The 26457-nt window shown below is 46.8% G+C and overlaps 2 protein-coding genes across 2 annotated transcripts; one reads left to right on the top strand and one right to left on the bottom strand.

Moving 5' to 3' along the window:
* Positions 1 to 948: 948 nt before the first annotated feature.
* On the top strand, positions 949 to 2346 carry LOC136502076 (transcription factor MYB36-like). Its single transcript, XM_066497565.1, has 3 exons — positions 949 to 1132; positions 1276 to 1405; positions 1535 to 2346. Exons 1-3 carry the CDS (start codon positions 997 to 999, stop codon positions 2214 to 2216), a joined length of 948 nt encoding a protein of 315 aa, XP_066353662.1. The 5' UTR covers positions 949 to 996; the 3' UTR covers positions 2217 to 2346.
* Positions 2347 to 5672: 3326 nt separating this feature from the next.
* LOC136501468 (aspartate carbamoyltransferase, chloroplastic-like) lies at positions 5673 to 11306 on the bottom strand. Its single transcript, XM_066496993.1, has 5 exons — positions 10724 to 11306; positions 10131 to 10270; positions 9139 to 9312; positions 8800 to 9036; positions 5673 to 5918 (listed from the first exon to the last, which is right to left on the bottom strand). The coding sequence occupies exons 1-5, from the start codon at positions 11175 to 11177 to the stop codon at positions 5811 to 5813; spliced, it is 1113 nt and encodes a 370-aa protein (XP_066353090.1). The 5' UTR covers positions 11178 to 11306; the 3' UTR covers positions 5673 to 5810.
* Between the last annotated feature and the right edge of the window lie 15151 nt (positions 11307 to 26457).

Below are 26457 nucleotides of genomic sequence, written 5' to 3'. Positions count from 1 at the left end.
GGGCATTCAGAGATCTAGAAGGAAACTATCTGGATTTTAGCAAAATCAGCTAGTTTCTTTCAAATTTTAAAATCTATTTTTTTTTCAAGGATCTGGGTTGGATCATACGGAAATTCCTCAGGGATCTGAGTTGGATCAGATATTATTTACCTCTGTGTTCGAGCCCTGGTTTCATCATATCTGAATCCAATGATTAATCCATGTCAATGCCCTTGATGCTTATCCCATCAGTACCAGTGATTCTAATGGCTAGATGAAGACAAGAAGTAAACAATGGAGATTGCAGTGCCTTCTTATCCGTTGACACGTTCCATTGATTCAGTAAAGGCTCCATTCTTAGATAGACCTAAATCCTACGGTAAGTTTAACTAAGTTCACAGTAGTTGGCTCAGTTTCAACGCACAGTACAGATGGCGTCCTAGCTTCGTCGACTACATGACTCACCAGTCACTACCCTAGTTCTGGCGTAAGCTGATCTCTATGCATTGGTCGTCAGGCTATGGTAAATTGCAGAGTACTAACTGTTCATCGTAGCTCGTGCATTCCTCACCTGTCCTAAATCCTAGTGTATTTGTCAATATGCTATCATGATTTTTTGAAGAAATAATTGCATTGAAGTTCATCTGAAATTGTTTAGGAAAAAGTGTTGCTGAGACACCAATCCATGTTTCAGAAAGCAGGATGCATGACACAGAAGTTGAGAAATACTACACCTTTCTGCTGTTCTGCTTATGCAGCATAGCAGAGGAGTACTATAGCATAGGGTGGCCAAGGAAACAAAAAGCAATCTCCAAAGTACACCGAAACAAAAGCTTGTGTCAGCATCAAGGTCAAACCATATATCCGTACTTTTTTAAGCCCCCTCACCAGCTCCTATAAATCCTGGGGCCACCGCATACCACCACCCCACGACCAAACCAGCAGCGCAGCACCAACACACCTGCCTGCTTCATACACACACAGGTTGGGAGAGAGACTACCAGAGAAGAGAAAGAGATGGGGAGAGCACCCTGCTGCGACAAGGCGACGGTGAAGAAGGGGCCATGGTCGCCGGAGGAGGATGCAATGCTCAAGAACTACATCGAGGAGCATGGTACCGGAGGCAACTGGATTGCGCTGCCACACAAGATAGGTACGTGGTGAAGATGAACTGATTAACTCTTGCTCATCCATCTAGCCATGCATTGCCAGACATGTTTTAGCTCGATTCCAGTTGTTCAGCTGTGTTTATGTGTGTGTGACCGATGATTAACTGAATCATGAAACTGCATGCAGGGCTGAAGAGGTGTGGCAAGAGCTGCAGGCTGAGGTGGCTCAATTACCTGAGGCCCAACATAAAGCATGGCGATTTCACCCCAGAGGAGGACAGCATCATCTGCAGCCTCTACATTAGCATAGGGAGCAGGTACACATACAGACCCAGTCAACCACTCCCGGCCTCTTCTTTACAACTAGCTAGACTGTATGTATGTACTCCATGCATGCTGAAACTGAAGTGTAGTGCTAAGCATGTGTGTTAACATATCATGGGCAGGTGGTCCATCATTGCCGCACAGCTGCCGGGGAGGACTGACAACGACGTGAAGAACTACTGGAACACCAAGCTGAAGAAGAGGCTCCTGGGGCGGCGCAAGGACCACCACCGCCAGAGCGCGGCCGTCGCGACCGAGGCGTCCACGTCCACCGGCGACGACATGAACGACAGCGAACCGGTGGCGCTGAGTGCGTCGGCCATGGAAAGGATCCAGCTCTGCATGCAGCTGCAGAACCCGCTGCTGGGCGCCCACCACAACCCCTTGATGTGGCCCGGCTGCAGCAGCAGGGCCAGTACCCAGAGCAACAACAGCTTCAACAGCAACGGAAGCAGCGTGACAATAGCTGAACAAGGGCAGTCCAGCTCGCTGAACGAGCAGCACCTGATGAATGCGCAGCTGGAGGGTGCTGCCATGGACAACGGCCTCGCCTCGCCGTCAAGCGCGGAGAACTCCAACATGATCAGCATGGAGGCCGAACTTGAAGAACTGCTCTACGGTGATGACAACCGGCAGGGGAACGCTGCCGCCGGCATGGTCCACGGCGGCGGTGTGCAGCAGGTGGATGTGGACTGGTGGAGCTATGACCAGACAGCAGGAAAGTTGCCTGTGGGTTGCTGGGACTACTTCACCCCTGAAACCAACACGGTGTTCCTGGACTACGCCTCGGTTTATGACATCTAGTGACCTAATTTGACTGAGCTGTGAAGAACGAACGAAGCTGTGAATTAAGTTAGGGAGGTGATATATAGGGATTTGTCTAGAGTTGGCTCTGGATTTGTGACATCTACGTACTACATAAACTGGACTAAGCATCTTGTAAGAAAATCCTAGTAAGATGTAAGGGATAAATTAAATAAATAAATGTACTTAAAAATACCTGCCAGGCTCTAAAGAAATGCTATTAGCTTGGCATGTTTCTGTCAAAGAACAGACAAGGGGTCTATCACTGTTGATAGTAGTAGTGAAGTTAGCAAAGTTGTTTAGGTTGCTTTTATTGGGGAGAACAGAGAACAAGATCACTGCTGGTTCCTACTGAAACCACATTGTCAATTTCAGTAGCCTCTCAAACAATAGCTTTTTGATCTGTCTAAAACTGTACTGTTTACGCATTAATAACTCTACATATTTATGCAATTTGTGTCCAAATCAAAGTTTGACTGTGCGTATTATGCTCTAGTACCATATCATTGGCATGTAGGAATGGGGAGGAGGTACGTTGAAAAATGGCTACCAGGCCTGAAGTACGTACGTTGAAAACAAAAAGAATGGAAACACCATTCTCGAATATACAGTGGAAAATGGCGACACGGTCCTCAATGCATTCAGCATGAAGTCACGAGCCGCGTGTGTCGGACGGTTGTGCGGGCGTCATTGTGTCAGCATGCTGACCAGGAATCTTCATGTGTGATCTATGACCCACCCATGAGATGGGCTCATACAATCACGGCCGGGCGGATCCATGTAGGTCCGACTGGATGCGGCCGCACCCAGACTAAAACGCGAAATACGCTGTAGTATGCAAGTTTCTACCGTATTCGCACCCCTCTGATCCAAACATCTGCATCCACAGTCCAACTCAGCCAACGGAGAAAGCCCACACCAGCACATCAATTACCCAATAGGCAGCCAAAAGATCAGCTACGCTCAGCACAGAAGACGGAACCATCGGCCGTCGCTTCGACTCATGCGTCGCCTCCCCTGCCGCCGTCCCGCGCCCCTTCTCTCCCCTTCCGCCCTTCGTAGTTACCCCGCGCCTATTCTCTCACCTTGACGCGAAGTGGCCAAGTGCGGTTGGCTGGCCGATGGCCGGGACACCGCTGCACGCTGGTCAGGCGATTACTCAAGGGCACGGGCACCAGGACTCTAGGAGTGCAGTTTGTCCGCTGCCCTGCTCTATTTTCCGTTCAATCTTGATCACAAGGCAAAGTAAGCAACTTCAAAGCTTTTTTTATTTATTTTTTCAATTTCCATCAATGGGAACATCCAAATTGGTTTTAATTTTATAGTTCTTGCCTTCTTGGTAGTTTGTCAAGATTCTAGTGTCTGACTTTTTTTTTTTATTCTCTCTCTGGTATCTGGTAATGATATTTATGAAAACAACCAAATCAACTAAAATATAAATATTTTGTGAATGTTAGGAAAAGCATGGAAATGTTTTCCAAAAGAAAATCACACTGGGAGATTGCAATATTAGAAATAGAAAATGCATATATTGATCCAAAAAATTCTAAGAAGACAGTATAGCTCTGGAGATTTGAGAGATCGTAGCGACCAATTTTGCCTCTACATTGCAGATGTGATTTTTATTTTTCAATGGACCATTATATTAACTCTTAGCTAAAATTGAATGGTTTGTTCTTTTTTATCTTTGTTAATGTGGATCTTGTAATTGAGGATTGCATTTTGTCAATGCCACAGCAATCTTTTTTTATATATAATTGTGTCATTCTCTAACTATATTTTGGTTAACGGTAAGCACTATTAACGCTATTTCATTGTTAGTATATATTATCACTGTTTGTTTTTTATTATTGATGCTAAAATTTTGCCCGCTATTAAGTTACACTACAGTGTGAACATCAAATATATCTAAGTATTGCTATGAAGCCTGGACGGCCGCACCCCCCTCTATATTTCTCTAGCTCCGCCCCTGCATACAATTCTTACCCAACAGCCGAAAAAGGAAAGGGTCAACCTATATGTCATGTGTGCATGTGATGGTGTGAATCATATTCACTCTCATGTGGTTGCACTAGTTTTGTCTGTCCTAAAATCAGTGCTTCAATCGGCACATTAGGCAATGTCTACCTCTTAATCCGTTATTATAGAGTATTAGATTGTACTAGTCGGTTTTTCATACGATTAACAAACTGGCAATTTTTTAGGTTGTGTCTACCTCTTAATCCGTTATTATAGAGTATTAGATTGTACTAGTCGGTTTTTCACACGATTAACAAACTGGCAATTTTTTAGGTTGCAATAGCTTTAACACAAGATGTCAGATTTACAATTGAGTAACCTTTTTTTCCTATTTCAGAATGTTAAAATTCAACAAAAACAAAGCTATTTTGTAAAGTTAATTATATTAAATGTGTATGAGACTCATCCCAAAAAAAAATGTAATTTCAGAAGCCCAAATAGAATATCATTTAAGTTTGTCCTAAGCTAAACCATCGTAAATTAGACCAAAATTAATATTTATAATATCAAAATAGTACCATTAAAATTGTCATGAATTTTATTTCCATAGTATACCAAATTAAAATATCAATACTTTCTTTACGAACTTGTGATGTCAAACTCACGATAGTTTAACTTTTGACAAAAGTATAATGATATTCTTTAAGAAACAAATGAAACAATCAGTAATTTTCAGAAATATGGAGGTATTATATAGTTCAGACCTACAATACAGTCAACACAACACCACAATCTTAATGAAACTAATATAAATCAGAGTGCAAATCAGTCCGACAAAACAAAAGTCAAGCCCATAGTCCCTTAAAAAAATATGAGAACAAACAGGGCAGGGGGATGAGCACAAATCCTAGTATACATACATATCTGACAGCCCCAATTCCTCAAATTAAACTGAAATGATGAAATACATGTTACCGTAGTTTAGCCATGCTAATCTTCATTTTCCTTGTTATAACAATAAATTTATACATACACCACAGATTCTCAACTTCTCAAGAAAGACTACTAGCTGCTGGTGATACAAAAATGGAAGCTGAGCAGGATTTATAGTGCCAATCAGTTCATGATTCAGTCAGGTATCTAGTGCTGTCACAACTGAACACCATCGCTATTTGCTATTGCTTTAGCATCTATGGCACACCCGCAGCATTAATCAAAGTCCAAATTAGTAGTGTTGTTATGCACAAGTAGGCAAGTAGCCTGAACTGAGCAGAGGTAGCTCAGAGATATTATCCTACCAAAGAATCATGCAGGTAAATTTTACTGCCAATACTACATATGTATGTGCCACGCTAGATAAAAATGTAGCAGAGCACTGAATCGGTCAAATGATTTTGTGCAAGCAAAATCAGTGATGTTCCTTGTTCTCACATCACATGAGAACAGCAAAACTCTATTTCGAACACGATTTGAACTATGAACATTGGCCATGCAAAATACTGCTGCACTCTCACATGGATCCAGACTTTTATTACCTGCACAGCACAGGAACATTGAATTTTGACAGGAGCTGCTGATTATTAGTACATTTTCTCATCACTTGACACAGCAGAAGCTCATGCACTAGCAGAAATGTCAGTGACCAACAAGCAGAAGTTTGAGCAATGCCATCCTTATGTAGAGGCCATTCTTAGCCTGCCTAAAATATGCAGCTCTTGGATCACTATCGACTTCTACCGTGATCTGCGAAAGAATTGATCTCATTTAGATTTCTTGGTTTGCAATAGACTGCAGACAAATGTAGCAACAAACATCAAAGAAAAAATGCAAAGAGTGCGTCAACTCCATGTCAAAGACTTTATAACCAAAATAGCTGAACACAGAGTAACTAACACAGTTATTTCATCAGATATGTGGTAAATATAAGTAGTTCTCCCCGATGTTAAATGGTTTTTGTATAGCACTTCTGTGAAAAAACAAATATGCACAATAATGGTGTTAAGAAAGTGAAAAGGTTCCAATCATCAACTTCTGTAAATGTCAATGTGGTTTCCAGCCAACTTCCAGATAGACCCATACCAACTATTGACTATTCTAAAGATCCATAACCTAAAATCCATTGGAACCAGCTGTGGAGAAATCTTGTGGCTAAAGTACCTCCCGAGTTTACCGGAGGCTTTAACATTGGAACAGCACATGCATACTTATGAAAAACTGGTAGTTAATATCTACTTACACCAAGTGATTTAGTTTGGTAAAGTAATTACAGCCTAGCCAAAACAGAAAAGTTTAACACTTCCATCCACATGTCCACTAAAGACCAGTTTGTAGTAGTGGTAATTGCACTGATATGTGCTATGTTGGATTTATTTGTAAAGTTGCGGTCGAAAGCATTTGTCAAAAAATTTAGCAACTTGTTCGGAAAATTACAGTTTTAACTAGTTAGAGCAACTCCAGGATCTTTGTAAATGAACTCCCAATTTGAGTTTTTTGGCAAAAAGGACCAAAAAAAAAAAAACCTCCAACAACTTGGTAAAACAACTCCTTAAAAAATAAGAAATTGCAAAAATTCCCCTCCAACTCCTAACTTTCTGCGCCGGATAGGAAGCACATATCTCCCCCTGGCACCTGTTTTTTTTTAAAAAAAACTACCACATTTTTCTCTATTTTCATGCGAGTCTGTGGAGTTCCCAACCTCTGCAGCCGCCGCCCCTTGAAGGTACGTAGACCTAGCCAACTCTAGCCACCACCTAGCATCACCTGGCCACACCTGGCTACACCCGGCCACCACTTGACCGACCAAGGCCACGACCTGGGTGGCTGCAGCCACGCCCGGCCAGCCACCAGCCGCGTCTGGCTATGGCCAGCCACGCCAGGAAGTTGCTGGCCACACCCAGCCGGCTGAGACCGGCCCTGGCCTCAGGCAGGGGCAGTCCTAACCTGGCTACGGCAGGACAGGGCTGGCTGCAGCTAGCTGGATGGTGGCTGCTCCTGTCTGGGGGCAGGGGTTTGGAGGATGATTTTTTTTGTTGACACAGTATTTTAATATTATATCATATGAAAAATCATGTATACATGTGTCGGTCGATGAACAATGCTTTCAGTTTTTTTGTTGCAATTTGTTTTACATGTGAAATAGATTTGTTGGTCGATGAATAGTAGATTCATATGTGGATGGCAAATTGTTCTTTGTTGTGCTCTTGTATTTTTGGTTGATAAACAGTACATTCATATGTGTAGTGGCATTTTGTTTTATATTGCAACTTAATTTGCCATCCCATGAATAGATTTTTTACATTTAGTTCATCAATTGTGCGTCCGGTCATGCCATAGCCAGCTCTGGCCGGTGACAGCAACACTGGGCAATGGCGGACTGACTATGGCCAGCCAGGGGTAGCTACGGCTGACCAGAGCTGGCCACAGAAAACCAGAGGCTGTGGCTGCTGGTGGCCAGAGGACAGCTGCTACTATCTAGAGGCAGAGGTTCGCCGTTGATTTTTTTAATGAACATTTCATACGGCATGGCCAAGGCTGGCTACAGCCGGCCAGGGCTGGCTACGTAGGATCATAGCCAAATAATCCTGAAACATCCTCTCGTGCCCTCATTGTTTATCTCAATATATGACAATACATTCCGGGACAGAACCACCATGTTTTCTTGCACGTTTCCTACGACTATGCAGGGGTATACCAGGAGAAATGATTGAATACTATCGGCGTCCGAAGGCCAATCCAATTCTTTTTTCACAAGTGAATTATGAATGCTCATACTGCCAACAGCTGCAGAACAATGAAAAAAGCCTTGGCCAACCCTAGACTGCCCTAGCCTCCTAGCCAGCACTGGCCAAGCCCAGGCCACTGCTGGCCTGGCTGCAGGTGGCTGCAGCTGGCAGGGGGTGGCTGGTAGTGGCCAGGGGCCGCCTGGCCAGCTAGGATGAGGCCAGCAGACGGCTGTGGCCCGTTTTGCCATCTGAAGGTCAGCAGCAGGTGGCTGGGGGGCAACCACACCTGGCTGAGGGGCGGCAATGCCTGGCTACAGGAGCATGCAACAGGGAGGTGGCAGCGAACAGATGGGTTGACACAAAGAAAAAGTCATGGGCCCTCTTTTTGTTTTTTAGGAAGCTAGTATAGGAAACTATTGGAGAGAGGGATAAATGGATGTTGCTACTTATTTTGTTAACTTGCTGAAGTCATTGATTCAGCAAGTGAATTTTACAGAGCTCCTAGAGTTGCACTTATGTCATCTATACCTTCCCTAAAGTGAATATATATATTTTTTTTAAAACCCAATATAACCCCCTTTGCAGCATGAACAAACATAAAAGGTCTAAAAGTGAATGGTGATTCCATCACACAAGATTATCATTATCTAACACATCAACAGAGGCCTACTGCTCACACTTAAATATTAGATTAAATTGTGAAAAGCTGGCATTTGAAATGCTAGTTTAAACTGTGAAACACTAAGGAAACACAGCCTAATATCAACTGGAGAAAGCCAGCACCCATAGTTAATTCCTAGCGTAAACTACAACAAATTACATCTCACTGGGGACATGAACTACTACGATGGAAAAGAATGGATACTGTGAAAATTACTGAATTCACAATGACAATTTCTAACCTCATCAAGCCTTGGAAGGGGATGCATGATCACAGCATGCTTTGGCAGCACATCTAAGACCTTCTTATCCACGATGTACTTACCACGAGCAGCTTCATAGAGATCAATCCTCTCACCAAATCTTTCTTTTTGAATACGTGTTTGATAAATAACATCACACTTGGAAGCCACCTCCAACAAATCTGAACTTTCTTCCCATTCAACACCTTTGGAATTTAAGTAGTCCTTGATGTCATCCTTTGGACAGAATGAAAACAGACACAATTCCATTTATTCTGTATGAATAAAATAGAGGATAAATGAAACAAAGTCAAAGATATTTCTTTAGAAGACTCATACCTTCATTTTAACAACATCTGGAGATACAAAGTATATCTTAATGTTGTGGTACTTAGCAATCAAGTAAGCCAGAGAACGAACTGTCCTCCCATTAGCAAGGTCACCAACCAAACCAAGTTTTATTCCATCTAGTGTGCCAATTTCTCTCTTTATTGTGTACACATCCAACAGAGCCTGAAGAAAAGAATGAAATTGCGAATTACAAATGACACTGCAAAATTTTCAAACCAAAAGATAGATGCAACACAAAAGGTATTTCAGCAAGTTGTTATAGAAATATAGAAATGCACTCCAGTGAGTATGACCTGACTTTACTTATCATCAAGATGCAGCAGATACTTGGGTATTCCAGATGAACCTTTGGGTAAATGACTACAAACAATTAGCTGTAGCCTGTAATGTGAATATGTTTGCTGATTTGTGGTAGAAAGAATTCTTGCAGGTGTAGAATATACCATCAGGAAGTTGCCAACACAATGAAGGCCTAGTCAATTTTTTAAATAAATGGTACAAAGCATATGCCAGTACATGGCCTGTTCTGAGGAGATCTATGGATGGTTTATTTTGCTGTGCTCACTTTCATTGCTCCAATGCTACAATCATATAACACAATACAATACTTAATGGACCATCAGACAGATTCAGAAACACAGACAGAAACTATGTGAAGAAAATGCTACAAGAATATCCAGGCTAAGCCCTTGCAGGAGTGTCCATCCTCAAATCCAAGTGCAGTTTCTTATCCTTTTCAACCTCCCAAAGTACCAAAACTTCAAAATAGCCATCAAAGTGGTCATTGTCGCTTGTTGATAACTTTGCAACATCCCAACCAATGGCTAGACCATCATTCACTAAAATGCAGTTTTTAGCTCTTGTGCCAAGGTTAGAAAACTCAAAAATCACTGTCTCAGGAGCTAACTTCCAAGGATGACAATTGACACTACTTGTTTAAGTAAGACAGATGGAAGGAGGGTCAGAAACTGAACATTTACCTGGGTTGGATGTTGCCCTGGCCCATCACCTGCATTAATAACAGGAATATTCGCAGTATCTGCTGCTCTCCTTGCGGCTCCACTTTCAAAATGCCTCAGAACAATAATATCAGAATAACCCTCAACGGTTCTTATGGTATCTGCATCATGGATACACATGGTTAGTAACCTCAAATTCGCTCCCAATATACAGAAATTGGTAAAGGTTGATCTGAACTGTAACTTAAGAACAAATTAAATTCTACAGCAGAAGAGGCAATCCGCTACATCACTTTCCTTTCTTTTCAATTAAATCCAGTTTTAATCTCAAATTTGACTAATTCAGGACTGGAATTTTGAGGGAAATGGAAATTTGGCAATAGTTAACTGGCGGCAGGCAATTGTTCCCAAATCAAAAATAGAAAACCGATATGTTGGTCGAAATTTGGCATGCTCGTTTCCTCACCTACTCGCGTGTGCTCAGGCACCAACCGCTCTCAACAGCACCCATAGTCAAGGGGGAGACACCGACCTTTCCACTTCAACAACTCCCTCACCGTCACCGATACAAAATCTAACGTATTCAACAAGGCAGCTGAAGCTCAGTAGCTCACCTTCGAGTGTCTCCCCCTTGGCGGCGGAAGAGAACTCGCGCGCGTTCTCGGTGGTGAGCACCTCCCCGCCGAGCCTCCGCATAGCGGCCTCGAAGGAGAGGCGTGTGCGCGTGGAGGGCTCGTAGAAGAGCGTGGCCATGAGGTGCCCCTCGAGGACGCGGCTGGGGGCGCCGTGGGAGCCCCGCTCCACGGCCTCCATCTCCCGCGCCACCGCGAAGATCTCGTTCAGCGCGTCCCGGTCGAACTGCTGCGCCTCGATCACGTCGCCCAGGCGCGTGGTGACCTGGTGCTGCTGCGGCGCGGCGGAGGTACCGGCGGCGACGGAGGTGGCAGCGCCGCCGCGCAGGCGAGGGGCGGAGGAGGGCGTGAGGGACAGACGGGGGCTGCGGCGGGAGGAGGAAGGGAGAGAGAGGTGGGGCCGCGTGAGGGCGGCGCGAGCGGCGGGGGCGGCCATGGGCGGGGTGAAGCGAGGCGCGGCGGGAGGTAGGGAGGGTTTAGGGTTCAGCCGTTTTTCGTTGGAGCAGGGAGCGGCACTGCGGCAGGCGGCGGGACCGCGGGGCCTCGCTAGATTTTAGATTTTGTCTGCCTTTTTTTTTCTTTGTTGGGCGTTGTGACTTCTGACTTGTGAGGACATGTATCCGTATTCTCGGTGGGGGAAAGAGAGAATGCCGCTAAACGTTTCTATTGTTCTTTATTCTTTTCATTCATCTCTGTCGTAGAATTTTGAACTAGCACAGTCGAGAATGGGGGAAAAACATTATACGATGATTATAATTGAAATGGATCATGAGCGAAAACAAACGGAGCCATATAATGTAATCAAGATATTGTCTATAAGTTTTTAGAAACTCGCACATAGACAATTTAATAGATAGCTTGTATGGACCATTTAATGTATGTAGATGTAGATAATCATGATCAGATAAAAACATTCTTTATATATCATTGATTCTTTGATACAAAATGAATCATGTACTCACTCCATCACATAAAGAATGTAATTTTTGTTTTTCAGAAATTGATTTTTTTTAATTTTGATTAAAAAAGTTATATAAAAAATATTAACATTTACGATATAAAATAAATATCATTACATTAGTTACGTAATATATTTATAATAGATTTATTTTGAAACATAAATGCTAATACGATTTACTATATATTTTGTTAAATTTGAGCTAGTTTGACTAACACAAATTCTATAGTTACAATTTTTATAAATGAGATGAATGAAATTACAATATTCCTTTAGAACCAACAATTAATTGAAAACAAACATGATTAACTCATTCAAAACACAAATAAAACATGACTATGCATGGTCAACTCATCTTTACTGGTACGAAACCAGGCTCCCTCGCACCTGATTCTGCCACGTCAACACAAATTCCTGGACCGTTGGATATTGATCGAACAACTGGACGGCGGCACCATGCCCACAGCGCTGCCAACCACGTCGGGGACGCCGCTGGACTAGCCAAGTGCCGCGCAGGGACGGCGGCACCCGTGGCTGAGCCGACCACGTGACTGCCTGCGATGGGGCTGGCCGTGCTAGGGACGGCAATGCCCATGCCCACGCGCTGGGACGCTGTGCATTGGCGCCCACCGCGCGCCGGGACTGTGGCACCCACAATGCCACCGTGACGAGGATGCCCACGCTCGACCCACCGCGCGCCCCATTTACTCGCCCGAGCTGGGGGCAGGCCGCGCGGCGCCAGGCATGTCGGTCGCATCAGGGACGCCGCCCGTGTCGGGGACCAACGCCCATGCAGGAGACGATGGCGCCCGCCCGTCGGGGATGCCACCAAAGCCACGTCTGCCTACACGCCGCCAGCCTGGAAGTCGGGGCCCCGCCTTTATCGCAGGTCGCTGTCTGCACGGAGGAAAAGAGACGAAGTGAAGAGAAAGTGAGAGAGAGAGGCACGGAGGAGGATACAAGATGAGAAGACAGAAAGGAGAAGGAGAGAGACAAACACCAGCAAAGAGCAAAGGATAAGGACGTGACCAGGGAGTGGAAGGTCCTAAGGCTGTCCGCACCGCGCAGCGGTAAAAGCGACGGTACGTCAGGGGTAGCATCCCGCGTGTTCGTACCGCGCGCCTGTAAATAGCCCGGGAGTGTACCGGCTATACAGTTAAGCGCCACAGACCCCGCACGTGAGAGAGAAAATGCCAAACACTGTAGCAATACTGTAGCGCAGAGAGAAAAAGAGTTGGCGAGAGAGAAAGAGGGAGAGAGTGGAATAAAATATGGAATAGTGGGTATAGAGTATGAGATAGAGATAACACGGGTGCGGGAGAAATGGGTATAGAGTAGAGAATCTCGATGACTAGGATAGAATATTCCTTTTTAGAGATAAAAATAGATGTGGACAAGTGCGGATAGCCTAAGACCTTTCTCACACCTTGGGCCAAGCATCTTAGGTTATGCTGATAAATACACTGTTAAATTAACTTTTGTAAAAAGTGAACCCGATTCAGAAAGGACACAACTACATATCCCTGTACATCATTTCATACTCCCTCATGACGAAATTGAGTATTCTCAACGAAACGTGCATCAGGCTCCCTCGCACTTGATTTGGCCACGTCAACACAAGTTCCTTGACCATTGGATCTTGATCAAACGGCTGGATAGCGACGCCCATGCCCACACACTGGACTAGCCGAACGAAGCGCGGGGACGGTGGCGCCCGTCGCTGAGTCGACCACGCGACTACATGTGAGGGGGCCGGCCATGCTGGGAAAGCAATGCCCATGCCCCGAATTTTTTAGTTTTTAGTCTTTTTTTAAGTTTTTCATAAATAGACCCCTGGAGGAAATATTTCAAAACATGGACCCTCTGGCACCGAGCTAATACGTCTCGGCGCCAACGTCACTGACGTCGAGCTTCTAGGCTCGAAGCGGACGTGGAAGGTGACATGGTAGGAAGCTCGGTGCCAGTCACCCTAGTGCCGAGCTCGACGCCAGGGTGACTGGCGTCGAGCCTTTATTACGTTTGGGGCCCGCCCCTCTCTTCCTCTCCCTCTCTCACCCTAGCAGAGTAGAGCCGAGCTCCGCCGTCGCCGCCGCCCACGCACGCACCTCCACCGGCCGCCCTCGCCCACACACGCCTCACTGAGCCCGCGCACGGACGCCCGCGCCGCGCTACCACCGCACCCGCGCCGGCCGCCCACGCACCGAGGCCGCGTCGCGCCACCGCGGACGCCCCACGCCCCTGCGCCCGCGCCCCGGTCCCCTCACCGGTTCCTGCGCCCGCGCCGCACCCTCTCCTCGCCTTGGCCTCGCCCCGCCTTGCCGCCCTCCACCGTCGGCCTCGGGCGCGGCCACCGTGCCTCCCGCGCCCGTCGAGCCAGACTCCCCGCGCGGAGCGCCGGGCATCACGCGCCCGCCGCGCGCCACCGCCATTGTCGGCCACGCCACCGCTGGCCCCGGCACCTGCAGCGGCCGGCCGTGCCACCGCCGGCCCGGATCATCGGCCTGACCCACGCCTGTCGTCCGCTGCGACTCCATCGATGTTCGCGGATCAGTCGTTGGAAAGGTAAAAATTATAAATATGCAATGTACCTATTTAGTTGGCATTTGTTATTTACTAGTTAATGTGATGACTTAGGTAGTTGATTTAGTTAGTGATCTAGTGAGATATATATGTAGATAGATAGAAACATAGATACATAGGTACATAGATATAGTTAGATAGCTACTTAGATATGTAGTTATATATTTAGTTAACTAAATATGATCTAGCTATTTAGTGAGTACAGTGTATATATATACGTAGTTATTATCTTATTTACTTAATTTATAGTTAGAAAGTACTTGTTAGGTACTATCTATCGTCTAATTTGGACTAAAGGACATGTGTTTCTTTACGTGTTTGAACTAGATGGACAACCTAGTGACCATATATCATGGAGGCATTGTTGAAAGCGATCGCTATGGATATGTTGAGTTTGTTGACATGTGAAGCATGTCTATGCTATTCAATGATAGGCCTTCATTTAGTGAGATGGTTGCAAGGGCTCGAGAGGAGCTGCATTGCCTTGGAGATGATGACATTGCAGTTGATCGTGTACTGCACCTAGGTTCTCCTCCCAACATCCTCAGGCGAATGATCTCAATTGGTTGTGCTGATTAGTGGGAGAACTATGTGAGATCGGCTATGAAGAGTCAGCTGTAATGTTTGGATGTGGTTGTGCGTCAGGTGTTAGTTGATCCCATCCCTTATGGGTTTTCCCCACCAATGGATCAACAGGCACACATCGACCCTCCCATTCTGGAACCTTATATGGATGTGGAGATTGCACCTATGGTTCCTGATGCTCAATCTGCCCCCAATGCGGTAGTTGGAGATGCTTGTTAGACTCATGTTTTCGTGGCAGATCCTCCTCATGAGATCCCTTTGACACAGAATCATCCGAGTAAGTGTTTTAACCGTATGGTTTTTGGGAGCTTACCCCCTTCCTTACATCTATTTCTTTCATTCTTTCCTCATTTCTCTACTTATGTTGTAGGAGACATTCCTGAGAATATGGATGTGCCCCCTATTGCTGCGCAAGTGCACTTTAGAGATGGATTCTGTGGCTCCAATAGTGTTGAAATTATGTATGATTCGGAGCCATATGAGATGGCAAGGGCTCTTGATTCTGATGATGATCGCCCTGTTGGAGAGCTGATAGAGAGTGATGTTGAGATGCTGAGGCATATCTTTCCCGACCACCGTGATCCAAGAGTTCACGAGTTCAGCAATCTTGCTCATTTCGATCAGGCGTGTGCAGAAGGATGTGATGATGAGCTCCTAGAAGCTCCTGAGGCCAGCCCTAACATGGTAATTGAGAATAGGAGGGTGTTCAATGACCTCCCTGCATTGAAGAGGTGGTTGCAAGCTTTTGCAGTGATATGAAAGAGACCTTACAAGGTATTGTATTCATATACGGAGAGCCGTTACATAGTTGTATGTGACAAGGAACGCTGCCCATGGAGGGTTTGTGCAAGGAAGCAACAGGTCACCAAAAAATAGAAGATCACAAAAGTTGTCGGGCCACATAATTGTGCTGACCATGAGCTGACACTGAGGCATAGGCAATTGACATCTACCCTCATTGCCAAGTGGTTGATGGGAATTTTGCAGGAAGAACCCAACATGATGGTGAGGACAATTATTAGGACCATTGAGGCGTTGTATGGAGGTTATGTGATAACTTATGGTAAAACATGGAGGGCTAAGCAGCGAGCGTGAAAGATGATATATGGGGACTAGGAGGATGGGTATGAGCAGCTGCCAGTTCTTTTCAATGTAATCAAAGCGGTAAATCCAGGCATGCATTATGAGTACATCCTAAAACCAAATACATGGAAGGATGGGAGGTAGATATTCTTCCGTGCTTTCTGGTGCTTCCCTCAGTGTGTCAAGGCCTTTAGGCACTGTCGTCCCGTCTTCTCCATTGATGGTACATTCTTAATTAGCAAATACTAGGGCACACTTCTTATAGCCATATCCTGTGACACGAACAACAAGTTGGTTCCTTTGGCATTTGCTTTGGTTGAGAAGGAGAACAATGACAGTTAGGGATGGTTCTTGAGGCTAGTATGGATACACGTGGTTGGGCCTGGCAAAGACGTTGGTGTCATATCTGATAGGCACCAGGACATACTTAATGCCATGTGTGGGGGTATTAACCCCTATACCCTTATGGCTAAGCTTGGGCCGGCCCGGATCAGTGGGTTCGGTCTACCAAAAGACGACGTGCGGCCTGGCTAACCTGATTGGAGTCCCACACAAGGAGTCAAGGCGGATTTGGCGATCAATCAAGATCCTGGTCGGTTAGAATAGGAATCCTTATCCGGCCACATATGACAATTGTAACTGGCTAGGATTAGTTTCTAGATCTGTAACCCTACCCCCGGACTATATAAGGTGGGCAGGGGACTCCTCTAAAAAACATCTCTCATTGACATGCATCAATACAAATCAGACGCAGGACGTAGGTATTACGCCTTCTTGGCGGCCGAACTTAGATAAAACCTCATGTCTGTCTTACATCACTATCTTGTTTGTGGCTTGCGCATCTGTCTGCCGACAATCTACTACCTTGGGCATACCCCTAGGTAGACTGCCGACCATATTTCATCAACAGTGGCGTGCCAGGTAGGGGGTGTGTGTACTGTTCTCCAAGCAAACAAGATGGTCATCATCTCTGGCTCCATGGCTACGCCGAACGCCCTCACGTTCACCATTGGCTAGATCACTTAGACCACCGGCTCCGATGACTTCATCGCCATGACCCTGGAGAAGGCGTGGATTCAGTCTGCGCCGACCACTGCTTCACCCACGATGGATACGGCTCCGACCACGATGGATCTAGCTCCAACCATGGTACATCTGGCTCTGACCACGCCTGCATCACCTTCAACCACGCCGACAACTCGTCATCCGCTTCCCCGCTACAAAGGGAAGCAGATCGACAACACCGACCTGCTTGACTCCATCGATCGGATCGGCACCAAACTCGTTGAAACCCTAGCTCTGGTAAGTACAATTCAAAGTCAACCTAATGAGCAGGTAACCACTCCCCACAATAGATCTACCCGACCAGCTCGGACTAGTCGTCCTGCACAACTTGGTACAGATCTCGTGGTCACATCTACTCCTGAAGGGCGCTCTGCTCGTCGCTGGCCAGCCTTCGCGATGGGTCTCCGGCTCTCTGAGTACGAAGCCTCAATGGAGAACCACTAGGTCTAGCCCTACGGCCTACCAAATGCTGCCTCCAGCTACACCTACAACCTACAACGTCGCTTGGATCTGTGTTTTATGCACCGATGAAAGCTCTAGTTTGGTTTTGGTTAATTGATGAAACCCTAAGTGCTAACCTAGTGTATCAAGATGATCATGAGATAGGTAGCACTACTCCAAGTGATGAAGCAATGGCGAAGATCATGAAAATGGTGATGGCATGGTGATGGTAAATTGCTTAAACTTGGAAAAGAAGAAAGAGAAAAACAAAAGGCTCAAGGCAAAGGTATAAAATGTAGGAGCCATTTTGTTTTAGTGATCAAGACACTTAGTGAGTGTGATCACATTTAGGATAGATAGCCATACTATTAAGAGGAGTGAAACTCATATCGGAATGCAGTTATTAAAGTGCCACTAGATGCTCTAACTCATTGCATATGCATTTAGGATCTAGTGGAGTGCTAACACCCTTGAAAATGTTTGTGAAAATATGCTAACACTTGTGCACAAGGTGATACACTTGGTGGTGTTGGCACATCTACAAAGGAGGTGGTGTTTGTAGGGTTGAGATGGGTTTGGGGTCCCTCTCTATTTTTGGGAAAATGAAATGCCTATTTTCTATTGTGCCAGATGCAAATTCTTGTGGTTGGCACATTGGATCAAGGGTGAAGAAGTTAGAAGTGAAAACGGGTTGATCGCAAAGACGCTGGCGTTGGTCAACTGACCGGACGCTGGGTCTAAAAGCACCGGACACTGGTTTCTGCGTCCGGTCAAACTGACGGGTCTGCACAGTACCGAGGGTATAGCACCGAACGCTGGTCTATGTCCGGTCAAGGTGGACCGGACGTGTTCAGTCAAAAAAATATGCCTCGGGGAGCTTACTGGAAATGACTGGACTCTGGGGCTTCAGCGTCCGGTCAGTTTTACCGGAGCGTCCAGTCAGCTTCGTAGCCGTTGAAATCTGACGAACAGCGTTTGAAGCTGGTGACGCGTGGCATCCATCGGGTGACCGAACGCTGAGGGCCAGCGTCCGATCAGTATGACCGAAGCATCCGGTCAGAGCGCGTTTTGCCCAGTGAAGGGGTATAACGGCTCTATTTGTTTGGGGCTCTATTTATAGCCCCATGGCCGGCTCAAGGGGGCTCTCTTGCACATTTTCATTGACATAACAACCTTGTGAGCTTAGCCAAAGTCCTCCCACTCATCTCCATCATTGATTCATCATCTTTGTGAGATTGGGAGAAAATCCAAGTGCATTGCTTGAGTGATTGCATCTAGAGGCACTTGATATTCGTGTTGCGCTGCGGATTTTACTTGTTACTCTTGGTGGTTGCCACCACCTAGACGGCTCGGTGCAGCGGTGGAGGATCGGCACGAGTTGGTGATTGTTCGTGGCCGTCTCCGGTGATTGTGAGGGGAGTTGTACCTTCCCCGGCGAAGCGCCGAAAGGTAACTCTAGTAAATTGCTCATGTCATTGAGTTACCTCACTTGTGGGTCAGTTCTTGCAGTGTCCAATCGTGTGGATGAGGTTTGTGAAACACCTCTTAGCTGCCGAACCACCAAGTGTTGGTCAACACAACGGGGACGTAGCGTGTTGGCAAGCACGTGAACCTCGGAAGAAAATTGATTCTCTTGTCTTTGGCATTCTCCCGGTGATTGGCTATACATTCATCTTGTGATTGGTTCATCCCCTACACATCGGTATAATCACTCTACTCACTCATTTATATTCTTGCAAACTAGTTGATACAAGCTCTTTAGTGTAATTAGAATTGAGAGCTTGCTTTATTATTTACATTCATCTAGTTGAGCTCTTTAGAGTAGCAAGGTTGAGAGCTCTTAGTGAGTAATTACATAGCAAGTTTGTGTGCCTAAGTAATCATTGCAACTAGAATTGTTGGATAGGTGGCTTGCAACCCTTATAGAGCTAGAGTAAGTTTGCATTACGCTATTTGTCATACTAATCAAATTGCTCTAGTTGATTTATAGATTTTTAAATAGGCTATTCACTCCCCCCTCTAGCCATATTAGGACCTTTCAACCGACCTCAGCCGAAGCCACGCAACTTCGTCAACATGATCTGGATTGAAGATTATCAAGAAGGGTCCATCCACATAGTCCAAGAGGGCGACTCTAGCTCCTCGTCTGGCACCGCACCTAATGCATCTGCCCACACCGAGCTTCAGCATCACGAAGATGAAGGCATCAAGTACAATCTGGATATCCCAGACCACGCCCTGGGGTTCTCACAATTCCTGTCTTTCCCGCCAAGATGAGGGGATTCGATCCATGTTGTTAGCAATGACGAACCGCCAGCAGTTGGCAAAACAGAACAAGAAAGGACTACACGCGAAGCACGCAATATTGACCGGTTTAATCGCCGACAAATCGAAGCCGAAGCAGACCAGGAGGCACGACGCATAAGGGTCCAGCCACGTGACCTCAATGATGCTTTCAACAGGGTGGGGGACAAACAGGTCTTTAGGACTCCAAGTGCCAATGTAGCCGTCGCCATGGCAACAATACAACGGCTACCCAACACCCCAGAAACCCAAGCAGTTCACGATGAAATACAAGCCTATCTGATGGCTGCTATGGCCCAGACCGCGGAGATTGTAAACCAAGCTCGGGCTCCATCCGTTTCAGTCGAGTCAAGCCATAGCCGCCAGCACCCAAGTCGCTCACAGCCACTCAACCAACGTGGCTCGTGCAACAATGACCCATCAGACAACCATCAAGATGGAAACGGTGGCCATGATGGTGGCCAGGATGACAACCACCACCGGGACGACAACCGCCACGATGTTCGACCACCGTGATGTCCGGGATGATAGCCGCCGAGACAACCGCGACAATCACCGCGATAACCACGGTCGCAGGGCTAATCCAGATGGCAATCGAGATTGCCGCGATGGCAATAACGATCTCCACCATTACCTCGATGGACATGATCTACATGCTCGCATCAACCAGAGAGCCGATGACCGAGCATCCCATGAAAGTTATCGCCATATGGAATATGACACTACCCACGGCCCGCCGGGTTTGAAGCAGTTTACTCCACACCTTCGCCAAGTCATATGACCCAAGAATTTCAAGCTCGAGAAACTTCAGAAGTATGATGGCAAGGAAAACCCTAAATTATGGGTCATGCTTTATGAGACTACGTGTAGATCAGCCATGGCTGACGAGCACGTCATGTCTAACTATTTCCCAGTTGCTGTTGGCCATGCGGGTCACCAATGGCTGGTCAGCTTGCCGGCAAACTATTTTGACTCTTGGCAGGAGCTCAAGCAAGCCTTCATCGACAACTTCATTGCTACTTGTGAACAACTAGGCAACAAATACGATCTGTAATGGATTCAAGATCGAAAAGATGAGCCACTGTGCGAGTACGTCCGGCGTTTCTCGGAGATGCGCATCAAGGTCCCATCAATCTTCGACAATGAGGCAATTGAGGCTTTCATCACTAGCCTCCGCTTCCACGACGCCCTAAGGGACAAGCTTCTCCGCAAGAGACCTGATTCGGTCACAGCGCTCCTGGCCACCGCTAAGAAATATGCAGACGCCAATGACGCTAAAAAGATAATTATTAAAGAAGCAGCAAGGGTTCCATGCTCCGACCACCCCCCACACCACGACGACTACCACGACAACCATGGTCAGAACGACAATTTTGACCACTGCAACCAGCGCAATGACTCCCGCGACCACCGTGACCAACGTAATCAGTGGCGTAACCGTCGTGACGATTATAGGAGCAAGCGTGCTCGGGAAGACGATAGCGAGGTCAACACCGTTAAAAAGGGTGGCGGACGTCGTAACTATGAAGACGACTACGCTAAAGCATTGAAAGGGCTCTATCAGCTCCATCCTAAGTCAAACCATACCATGGAGAATTGCCGCGTCCTCAAGTCTATCTATACGCGTCAACAGGCTCTGGATATGTCCGACAAGCCTAACGACGCAGGGGAACAGCGCAACGATGATAATGATGACGATGATGCAGACCCTCATCACAAGTACGTCAAGCCAACCGATCACGTGCACACCATCATCAGAGGCAAAGTGTCCATCGAGACCAAATGAGAACGCAAGCTGCTCACCCGCACTTGCTTGAATGTGGCCAACACCGACCATCTCCTCACCGATCCATGGCTCCCTCTATGGTCTCACCGCGAAATCTCCTTCAGCAGAAAGGACCAATGGGCTGCAATACCTGAGCTAGGGCATTTTCCCTTGGTCCTTGATCCTTGTATCAACAAGGTTTAGTTCGACAGAGTACTGATCGATGGCGGTAGCTCCATCGATATACTGTTCAAGAACAGTCTGCCCGTCCTAAAGATAGCTCAGGCAGACCTCAAGCCGTATGAGGCACAGTTCTGGGGTGTTCTCTCTGGATAAAGCTCTACACCTCTCGGGTAGATCACGCTACCTACATAGTTTGGGACCCCGGACCACTTCCGCACCGACTACGTCAACTTCATGGTCGCCGACTTCGACGGCACCTACCATGCTATTCTTGGTCGACCATCGCTCACCAAGTTCATGGCCATACCTCATTACAGGTATCTGGTGCTCAAGATGCCTACCGAGAAAGGAGTTCTAACCCTCCGAGGCAACGTGTACGCAGCTTATACCTACGAAGATGATAGTTTCAGAATAGCAGAGGCTCACGACCACTCTATTCGCATGGCCTAGACCGTGCTCGATGCCAAGAAGACCTCAACCGACCACTAGGAGATCCTGGAGCTCGAGGCTCCACGCAAGAACATCAAGTCCAAGGAGCACAAGGTGATCCAGCTGGTCGACGGTGATCCCAGCAAAACGGCCCTTATCGAGGCCAACCTGGATCCCAAATAGGAAGACATGCTCGTTAGGTTCTTGAGGAGCAATGTGGATGTGTTCGTATGGAAACCTGCTGACATGCCCGGTGTACCTCGGAACTTGATCAAGCACTCCTTGAATGTCAACGGCAAGGCCAAACCTATCAAGCAGAAGCTACAATGGTTCGCTCGCGACAAAAAGGAGGCAATTAGGGTAGAAGTTACATGGCTTTTGGTAGCTGGATTTATCAAAGAAGTGTATCATCCGGAGTGGTTAGCCAACCCGGTTCTTGTACGCAAAAAGAATAATGAATGAAGAATGTGCGTTGATTACACTGATCTCAACAAACATTGCCCTAAGGACCCCTTTGGCTTACCTCGCATAGATGAGGTCGTAGATTCAACCACCGGTTGCGAGCTCCTTTCCTTTCTCGATTGCTACTCTAGTTATCACTAGATCATTCTAAAAAAGGATGACCAGATCAAGACATCTTTTATCACGCCCTTTGGCGCCTACTGCTACACGACCATGTCGTTCGGGCTCAAGAACACTGGGGCTACCTACCAATGCGCTATACAAGCTTGCCTCAAAGACGAGATAAAAGATGACCTCGTTGAGGCTTATGTTGATGATATAGTTGTCAAAACCAAGGAAGCTCATACCCTTGTTGACAACCTAGAACGCACCTTTGCATCCCTTAATACATTCCAGTGGAAGTTAAACCTAAAGAAGTGCATCTTTGGTGTTCCTTCTGGCATACTACTCGGCAACGTCATCAGTCACGACGGCATACGCCCTAACCCGGAGAAAGTCAAAGCTGTCTTGGACATGAAGCCACCCAAAAAGGTGAAGGATGTTCAGAAGCTTACTGGATGCATGGCCGCCCTCAGCCATTTTATATCAAGATTAGGCGAAAAAGGATTACCGTTCTTTAAACTACTCAAAGCATCCAAAAAGTTTGAGTGGTCGGAGGAAGCAGATGCTGCCTTCGCACAGCTAAAACAATACCTTACGTCACCTCTAGTCCTCACTGCTCCAAGAGAAGACAAAATACTCCTGCTATATATTGTGGCTACTAATCCAGTGGTCTCCATGGCCATGGTGGTTGAGCGAGATGAGCCCGGCCACGTCTACAAGGTACAGCGACCAGTCTATTTCATTAGTGAGGTACTCAATGAGTCCAAGACCAGGTACCCACAGATTCAGAAGTTGATCTACGCCATACTGATAACATCTTGAAAGTTGAAACACTACTTCGACGGATATCGTGTGGTGGTCATGACTGAGTACCCTCTGCGAGACATCATTAGCAACAAGGATGCGAACGGGCGCATCGTCAAATGGGCAATGGAGCTATGCCCCTTTTCCTTAGAGTTTGCAAGCCGCACTACAATCAAGTCTTAGGCACTTGTCGATTTCATCGTCGAGTGGACAGACTTAAGCACGCCTGCCTCTCCTGGATCCAACGAATATTGGACGATGTACTTCGATGGCTCTCTCAACATTGACGGTGCGGGAGCAGGAGTCCTTTTTATGTCACCATCTAAGGAGCAGCTCTGGTACGTCCTCAGGATTTATTTCCCAGCATCTAATAATGTCGCCAAGTACGAAGCATGCCTACATGGTTTGCGCATTGTGGTTGAGCTTGGCGTTAAACGTCTCTACGTCTATGGAGACTCTGCTCTAGTCATCAACCAACTCAACAAGGACTGGGACACAACCAGCGAAAAGATGGATGCATACTGCAAAGTGATCAGAAAGCTGGAAGGCAGGTTCTATGGCATCGAGTACATACACGTGGTCCGGGACAAGAATCAAGCAGCGGATGCACTATCAAAGTTAGGATCATCCCGAGCAAAAATCCCACATGGCGTATTCGTCCAAGACCTGCTCATGCCTTCCATCGAAGAGGAAGATTCCACGGCAGACAAGCCTCCAGACTAGAAATTGGTGGCTACAGTTCCGGCGTCAAGCACCGTCGAGCCCCCTCCGACCTCTCATGAGCCCGACTAGAGAATACCTTTCATCAAGTACCTAACAGATGGCAGTGGTTACACTGATCGGATAGAGAATGAGTGCCTGATGCGTCGCAGTAAGCAGTACCTGCTCGTCGATGGCAAGCTATGGCGCAAGAACGCAAAGGAGAAAATCTTGATGAAGTGTATAACCCAGGAGGATGGTGAACATCTCTTGGACCAAATCCACTCTGGCTCCTACGGCAACCATGTGGCCTCAAGAACACTGGTCGGCAAGGCTTTCCGAGCAGGGTTCTATTGGTCGTCAGTAGTAGCCGACGCAGAGAAGCTAGTCTGCCACTGTGAGGGTTGTCAGTTCTTCGCCAAGAGAATCCACGTACCAGCATATGAGATCCAGACAATACCAGCCTCTTGGCCCTTCGCATGCTGGGGACTAGATATGATCGGGCCCTTCAAACTGGCTCTAGGGAAATTTACATGCATCTTTGTGCTGATCGACAAATTTTCTAAGTGGATAGAATACATGCCTTTGGTACAGGCATCCTCAAAAAAGGCTGTCATGTTCCTCGACCAGGTCATCCATCGTTTCGGCATACCCAACAGCATCATCACCGATCTGGGTACTCAGTTCACCGGGAACGCTTTTTGGGACTTCTACGATGAAAGGAGCATAGTAGTAAAATACGTCTCGGTGGCGCACCCTAGAGCTAATGGAGAAGTCGAGCGGGCAAATGGCATGATCTTGGACGCTTTGAAGAAGAGGATGTATAGAGAAAATGACAAAGCTCCCGAAAGATGGCTCAAAGAGTTACCAGCCATAGTTTGGGGACTCAGAACTCAGCCTAGTCATAACACCGGTGTCTCGCCATACTTTATGGTTTATGGCGCTGAGGCAGTCCTCCCTACAGATATAGCTTTCAGATCAGCACGGGTAGAGAACTTTGACGAAGGCAAGGCCAACGAAGTACAGGAGCTAGAAGTGAATAGCGTAGAAGAGAAGCGGCTCGATTCTTGTGTACGTACGGCCAAATACCTTGCTGTTTTGCGCAGGTACTACAACAAGAACGTTAAAGAGCGGTTCTTTGTGGTCGAGGACCTGGTCCTAAAGTGGAAGACGAACCAAGCTGGTGTCCATAAACTCACAACCCCTTGGGAGGGGCCCGTCATGATCAAGGAGGTCACACGACCAACGTCTTACAGGTTAGTTCACCTGGACAGTACGGACGTACCAAACTCGTGGCACATCGACAAGCTTAGACATTTATATGCTTAACTACTGAGATATGTACCCCTCTTATACTTTCTATTTACTTCAATAAAGCTATTATGATTTCTCCGACCACTCTAATGTGTCACTTTGACTTTTATGGTTATTCTAACTTAGCCAGTAAAAGCCAACCACCACTCCTTCTACGGTTTTTGGAGCAGGACCTCTCTCCGGTTCCTCCCAACACGTGCATGGGATCCGCTCTCTACATTACGGGTGATCGGCAGGTCCCCCTTGGTTTGACTTGTCTGCGTCTGCGTGTGCACAGGTCACGCACCTCACACTCCGACCACATGGCAAACTAGGGCCGCACAAACTTTTTGGGATGATGTGTCGAGCAAAATGGTACAACTAAACAGAACGTTATCATGTTCTCACTCAGTTACACCAACATAAGTTTCAAGCTTAAATACGTTTTATACAAAGCAAACAAGCTTATAATGATATACAATTATGTTATTACAAGCTTGCCTAAAGAGGCCCAAGTTTACAATAACACAACTATGTCCTCCTTCTACAGCTCTAAGCCTATTACATTAGCTGGTCGGGGCGCGCGTCACCTACTGCTCGCTGCTTCCGATATCCTACTCGAGTCTTGGGGACTCTTGTGCTAGTCGAGCTGAAGGGGATGGCCCCACCGATGCCTAGCTGGTCGAGTCCGCAGGCTTCGTCGGTTGGCTTGCAACTGATGGCATTTCCAGTTGACTTGTTGATGGCGTACCCTATACAGGTGCTGTCCCACCTCCACATAGGTTAATGTCGCCAATTATCTTTGACGATAGGTCTAGCTAGGCCATTCAAAGCTCCTCCGCCTTGTCTAGGTCTACTCCTTCGGGTATCCAGCCTCCAGGCGCTTGAGATCGATCAGAGGGTAGTGGGCACGCACCATGCTTAGCACATGGGCACCCGTGTACTCACCCGCCTCCTTCATGA

Source organism: Miscanthus floridulus, chromosome 13 (genome assembly GCF_019320115.1).
Source record: "Miscanthus floridulus cultivar M001 chromosome 13, ASM1932011v1, whole genome shotgun sequence".
Lineage (NCBI taxonomy): Eukaryota > Viridiplantae > Streptophyta > Magnoliopsida > Poales > Poaceae > Miscanthus > Miscanthus floridulus.
Note: the sequence above shows the minus strand (reverse complement) of the source record. Positions and strands in the feature narration are given on the sequence as shown.